Source organism: Crassostrea angulata, chromosome 2 (genome assembly GCF_025612915.1).
Source record: "Crassostrea angulata isolate pt1a10 chromosome 2, ASM2561291v2, whole genome shotgun sequence".
NCBI lineage: Eukaryota > Metazoa > Mollusca > Bivalvia > Ostreida > Ostreidae > Magallana > Magallana angulata.
The window spans coordinates 68,738,619-68,744,486 of NC_069112.1; the positions used below are offsets into that span (position 1 = coordinate 68,738,619).

Genomic DNA, 5,868 nt, shown 5'->3' on the forward strand with positions numbered 1-5,868 from the left:
CTCTTCTTTAAATGCATTGAAACTATTAATGACAATAGTTCTACTCCATTTTCCGGTTTTCATGATCACTGCGCCGTTCCTGATAATTGTTATTTTTTTCTTTTTGCAAATATTAAGCAGGTAGGTTGGTACATGTACATGCACAAAGAGAGGACCATGGATAAAGTAGCACATCCTGTTGACAACGTTGATCATTCTTAAAGAGAATTTCCGGTCGAGTGCTTCCTGATCTAATCCAAACCATTTAACGATAGTTAAAATGTATTTTAGAAAACTTCCTAATATATATATATAATTGCGCAAAAAGCCATGAAAAAAGAAATCAATATCAGTTACCAGTTATAAGATAATACGCTGTTGGTATTTACTAAATTGTGTAATTTGTTAGCAAAGCAAAGGAAACAAAAATATTTTTAAACTGTTTTCAGTTTTTAGAACAAGCACAGAACACTGTGCCGGATAAGTATGCCAGTGCCAAGGTGGCATTTTTGCACCCGCTTAAGCTGCATATATCGAAAAATTCAAATATGCCATATGATAGACCATTGCTTAAAGACTTTACAACCACCTATGTTATCATTGTATCTCACCTGTCAGGTGAGATATTTACCTTTCAAAAATAAATTCCTATAGGAAAATAATTCTTCCTATAGGAAAAACAATATTCCTGTAGGTAATTTGAAATTTCCTATCGGAATTCAAGAACTTCCTAAAGGAATTTCAATTCCGATAGGATTTGATAAAATCCGATAGGAAAACTTAATATCCTATAGGAAAACTACATGTCTGAATCAGATTCCTACAGAAAATACCATTCTCCTATAGGAAATATAATTCATACAGGACTTAAAAAAAAATCCTATAGGATTGTCAATATTTCCTGTAGGAGAATCAATTCTCCTATGGGAAATATCATTTTCCGATAGGATATTAATTTTTAAAGGTAAATATCTCACCTGTCAGGTGAACCACACTAAAACAAAAGTGGCTATATACTCTCTAGACCATTTGGTATATATGGATTTTTCCGAAACTGCATCTTAAGCGGGTGCAAAAATGCCACCTTGGCACTGGCATAATTATCCGGCACAGTGTTACAGAATGGTTGGCTATCTGATTAGTAAATCTTTGAATGAAGTGACATTTACAACAGTACTGCTTTGTTTGGTATCATTATACGAAAAAGCGACAGCTGCCGTTGTTCATGGTGAGAGGTATCGTGGTCCCTTTGTACGGGTGGTAGGAATCATTGGACAACAGCAATGTGTCCGGGAATGTAGACACATACCCAAGCTGTGTCGGGGAGTCAACTACCAGAGACAGGGACTACTGTGTGATCTCGTGTCGGCTATCGACGAAACGGAATTAAAATCTGACTATGTTAGAATTGAACTCGATCAGGTACATGAAATTAATTCTCTCTCTCTCTCTCTAATTCTCTCTCTCTCTCTCTCTGAATCTTCTATTCAAATTGTCTTTTACATATTGAACAAAACTAAGTTTAACACTTCATTTGCTCAATTAAGCTGCAAAAGGTTGTTTTTATCCCTTATGTATCTGTCAGATTTAGTTTAGGAAATGGGAATTATTGTGATTATACAATATCATAATCAGACTCGCACACCATCACGATAACATATTCGGAATTACAAGTTTACATGTCTGGATTTTTGAACACGATTACCCTCCACATTGATGAGCACACTATACAATGGCGGACTCGGGAAGGGGAACGCATGCACTCGGCGAACTTCTCAACATAAGACATGTTCAGTGGTGTAATGTACATCATAAAAACCGTTTAAGAAGGCCGATTTGGGGGTTTTTTTTGCAGAAAAGCTAGAATAGCAAAACGCTTTATTTTTTAACCATATGTCATTTAAACCAATTCTAGTTTATTTGCGAAGTTCCAAGAAAATCGACCGTCTGGTTCTTTTTAGGGACCATCTCAAAGTAGATGTACATTTACTACAGGGATATATAGGAAACTGTCATTTTCAGAAGAAGAATGAGCCAGAAGAGCAAGAGTTCGAGAGCGCTCGCATATCTTTTCGATAGATTTAGTGTACCTGATTATCCCTCTCTTATCTTTTCCCTAAAAAATCATACACCCTGATTCTCTTGTAGACTAGCCATATTCCAGATGAATGCCTGCCATGTTCTACTGACGATCTGTGTGTGACGCTCTCCAGTAAGAAAGTCCACTGTATTCGAGGTAGTCTAACTAGTTTTATACCATTACATTATATTTATATCACAATTATATAGCCGTTTTAAGGTATTCAATGTTAAATAAAGGGATATTGACCAATTTAGAATCATTTAAAATTAGTTAAATAGGTTTTGCTAGATAACAGAATGGAAAGAACCAAATTCACATGACTGACAACATATAAAAAGCCGGTTATTTTGCACCTTAAAATTTTTAAAAGAATTATTTCCTCCTTATGAAAAAAAAGAAAATTTTAAATTCGTCAAAATATTTGCGGTAAATGATTCATTTTATTTCATATTTTAATAAAGAGAAAGTTTATGCATGTATTTACTAAGAGAGTTTTACGAATTTTAAGATTATTTTTACAATATCTTAATACAACATACGTTTCCCATAGACTTCAATGCAATAATCAAGGTGCAATTAGTTGCACCATAATCAAAATTTTGAAAATTCCTTTGGTTGGGTATCTTTATAGGATAACATATTCAAAATGATATCTTGATTAAGAATATAGGACCTTTCATTTATTAGGTACAAAATGTGCTCGTTATAAATCGAATACCTTAAAACAATTATGTTTAATATAATAATAAAAGATTTCTGTCAGAGTACTTGGTAATTGTATCATTTCATATAGGAGTTTTTTATGCAATTCACTGTAGCCAGGGGATGTGTTCCTTCGGAATTTAATCTGTTCAGTTTAGCACAAATACCTTTAATTCACTCCTTATAAGGCCAATCACCAATGTCTGCGAAAAATTCCTAGTCAAGATGAGTAAATTTTTCTACATAGTGTTTTGTCTGACATTTTCACCATTCCCTATTTTTCCCATTTTTCATGATTTTTCAGCTTTATAGACCTCCTGCAGCTAATTCCCTGTGAAGAGTTGAACTTCTTTATCATGTGCATGCTGCACCATCACATGTCAGAAACTTACCGGTGTACAGTATAGTTTACTATGTCCAATCCACCTACTTTCCGTGTTATTTCACCTCCCGTCTTTAGCTTGCAATTTTACTGTTTAGACATTGATTCAAGTTTTGCATTCAACCTGTGATTCTCGTGTACTTAGTATTAGGGGTCTACATATTGCAAATCAATTTGAAGAAGAGACATCCTTCTAACGAAGGTTAATTACATGTACTAAAATCATCTCATTAATTTTTGCAACATTTATAAGCCTTACAGAACAGCAAATCTCAATTTTACAAAAATATTGACGGGTACTTTTTTGAAACTGACCTTTGCCTTCTTTAACTTACACTGAGAAGTCTTGGAATTAAAACACTTTTGCAATTTTGAGAAAAAGCATGCCACATATGTCAATTCCATTGAGGTTTATGAATAATATGGTCATTAAAGTGAACCCATTATTTTCACTTAATTCTATTTGACACAGATTGAAAGGTTTGACGTAAAACATATTTACTTCATATTTTAGCGGTCAGTTGTTGATTAATAAAAAAAAAACTTTTTCGATACTACATTCATCTACATAACTGCTTTGTAAATAACTCAGTATATTTCCTTATAAGATACGAAGTGATGCATTAATAATACAATAACCCATAATGGAAACAAAAATCGAAGAAATTTCAAATTATTTTCTTTCTGCTTTAAACAGTCTTTAAGCAATTTTTACAGGTAAATAATTTAAAAACGAACGTACAACACATTACCAGTGTGTCCCTTATTATAATAATAAAATATTATTTTATTAAATCCAATTCCCGTTTGAACAAGATTATCTATGGTGTTTTTGTTTACATACAAATCCACACCTCGTGCTATCGATAATTATCGACCAAACTAGCTGCACATTCATGTTTCCTTGTTAAAATAAAATCACTAGATTTCTTTATCGCTTACAAAATCCTTTCGATCGGGCACGGTCTCCAATTAAAATGTAAGCGATAAATTAAAATAATATTTAGCGATTTCTATACCTTATTGTATTCAACCGCCATTTCTTGATTAAGCAAATTGATACTTATGCAATAAGTCGTCTATAACCAGGAAGGCAAAGTTGGAGTTTTGTACACAATTCAGCTGAATAAATGGAACAAACATGTAATACTTTTAACACTTTAAAAAACTCTTTTCTTATGCGCATTGAGAAGGCGGTGAAGAGGAAAAATCTGACGATTGCCAATCCAGTTGATTGCGAGTAGACTGCCGAGTATTATCTCCACGCCTTAACTGAATTCATAAATATGTAGACCAGAAAGAGCTCTATAGAGTTTAATATTTCATGTTCCTCTGGATATGGGTGTTGACTGTAATGTTGGGTCAAAATGGCCACCTATGTGAATGCAAATAATTGATAATTAACATCTTCTCTACTTTCAAGAATTCATAATTACTTAAATCATAATTATGTAAACCAGGAAGCTTATTACCAAAACTGTATATTTCATGTCCTAGGGGGAATGGGTTTTACCTTTGGGGGTGGGGGAGGATTTATAGTGTTTATTCATATGTTTAAAAATCATCTACTCTACTCCCACACATCTGTAATATCGTTGACAGCTCTGCTAGGTCTTGCATTGGGTAAACAAACGAAACAGTCATCAACATATATGTCCTTTGGGGCTGAATATGCAGTAGACGGCAACAGAGGTACAGATATTCACCTAGACAAGTGTACACATACAGGGGGTGGCGACACAAATCCCTGGTGGAGAGTGGATCTACTGACTGTGTATACCATCAAATCTGTCAGAATACTCAACAGAGGAATAGACCATGGTGGAGGTAAGCATACAAAGTATCAGCATAGCAAAATAGAAATATAAGCATAGCAAAATAGAAATATAATAAATGGATACAATATAGCTTTACTAGTTTTACAGTAATAGTCTATCATTTCGACAAAATCATTCAATCTATAACGTATAGGTAAACGTTATCATTTAGCTTCTTGATTTCTTTGAAGGAAAAATTTTATTACCTATCAAGTTTAATTTGTTTCAAACGTGTTTGTTGTGAAGTCATTCATATTCTAATATAACATGCATAAGAGTAATATAATGAGAAAATAAATTATTAAAATTGGAAAAATATGCATTTCTTGAAATGTAAGTTCTGTTTATTATTTTTATAATGTTTTTTTCACTATTTTAGATCTTTCAAACCGGCTACGAGATGTTACAGTCACTGTAGGGCTGACTGAATCAGACGTCAACACTCCCTGTGGTGTCTTTGCTGGCCCCGGTACTGCGTCACAGCTGGTTGTCATCAACTGTCCGACGTCACCACAGGGGAGATTCGTTAAGATCTCCAAGACAACCTCGGTTCTCACTCTTTGTGAAGTTGACGTGTTCGGTGTATCCGTATAATTAGGGTCTTCCGTTTCAAACGGAAGACCCTATTGTTTTTCTTCGGATTCTTTTTAAGGTCTTCCGTTTCCAACGGAAGACCTTATTGTTTTTGCTTTGTTTCTTTTTAGGGTCTTCCGTTTCCAACGGAAGACCCTCTTGTTATTCTACGGTTTCTTTTTCTTTATTATTAGGGTCTTCCGTTTCCAACGGAAGACCCTCTTGTTATTCTACGGTTTCTTTTTCTTTATTAGGGTCTTCCGTTTCCAACGGAAGACCCTCTTGTTATTCTTCGGTTTCTTTTTAGGGTCTTCCGTTTCCAACAGAAGACC

General features: G+C 34.2%; 1 protein-coding gene across 1 annotated transcript; it reads left to right on the forward strand.

Moving 5' to 3' along the window:
- Positions 1-1,101: 1,101 nt before the first annotated feature.
- Positions 1,102-5,557, forward strand: LOC128173552 (uncharacterized). Its single transcript, XM_052839258.1, has 4 exons — positions 1,102-1,401; positions 2,128-2,215; positions 4,749-4,973; positions 5,343-5,557. The coding sequence occupies exons 1-4, from the start codon at positions 1,102-1,104 to the stop codon at positions 5,555-5,557; spliced, it is 828 nt and encodes a 275-aa protein (XP_052695218.1).
- Positions 5,558-5,868: the final 311 nt, after the last annotated feature.

What these genes read in the sequence shown, in the direction of transcription:
- LOC128173552 (XM_052839258.1), top strand. Translation starts at nt 1,102, where the DNA reads ATGGTTGGCTATCTGATTAGTAAATCTTTGAATGAAGTGACATTTACA. An exon ending in GAAAGTCCACTGTATTCGAG is followed by an intron (nt 2,216 to 4,748) that starts GTAGTCTAACTA and finishes TATCGTTGACAG; the next exon opens with CTCTGCTAGGTCTTGCATTG. An exon ending in AGGAATAGACCATGGTGGAG is followed by an intron (nt 4,974 to 5,342) that starts GTAAGCATACAA and finishes TCACTATTTTAG; the next exon opens with ATCTTTCAAACCGGCTACGA.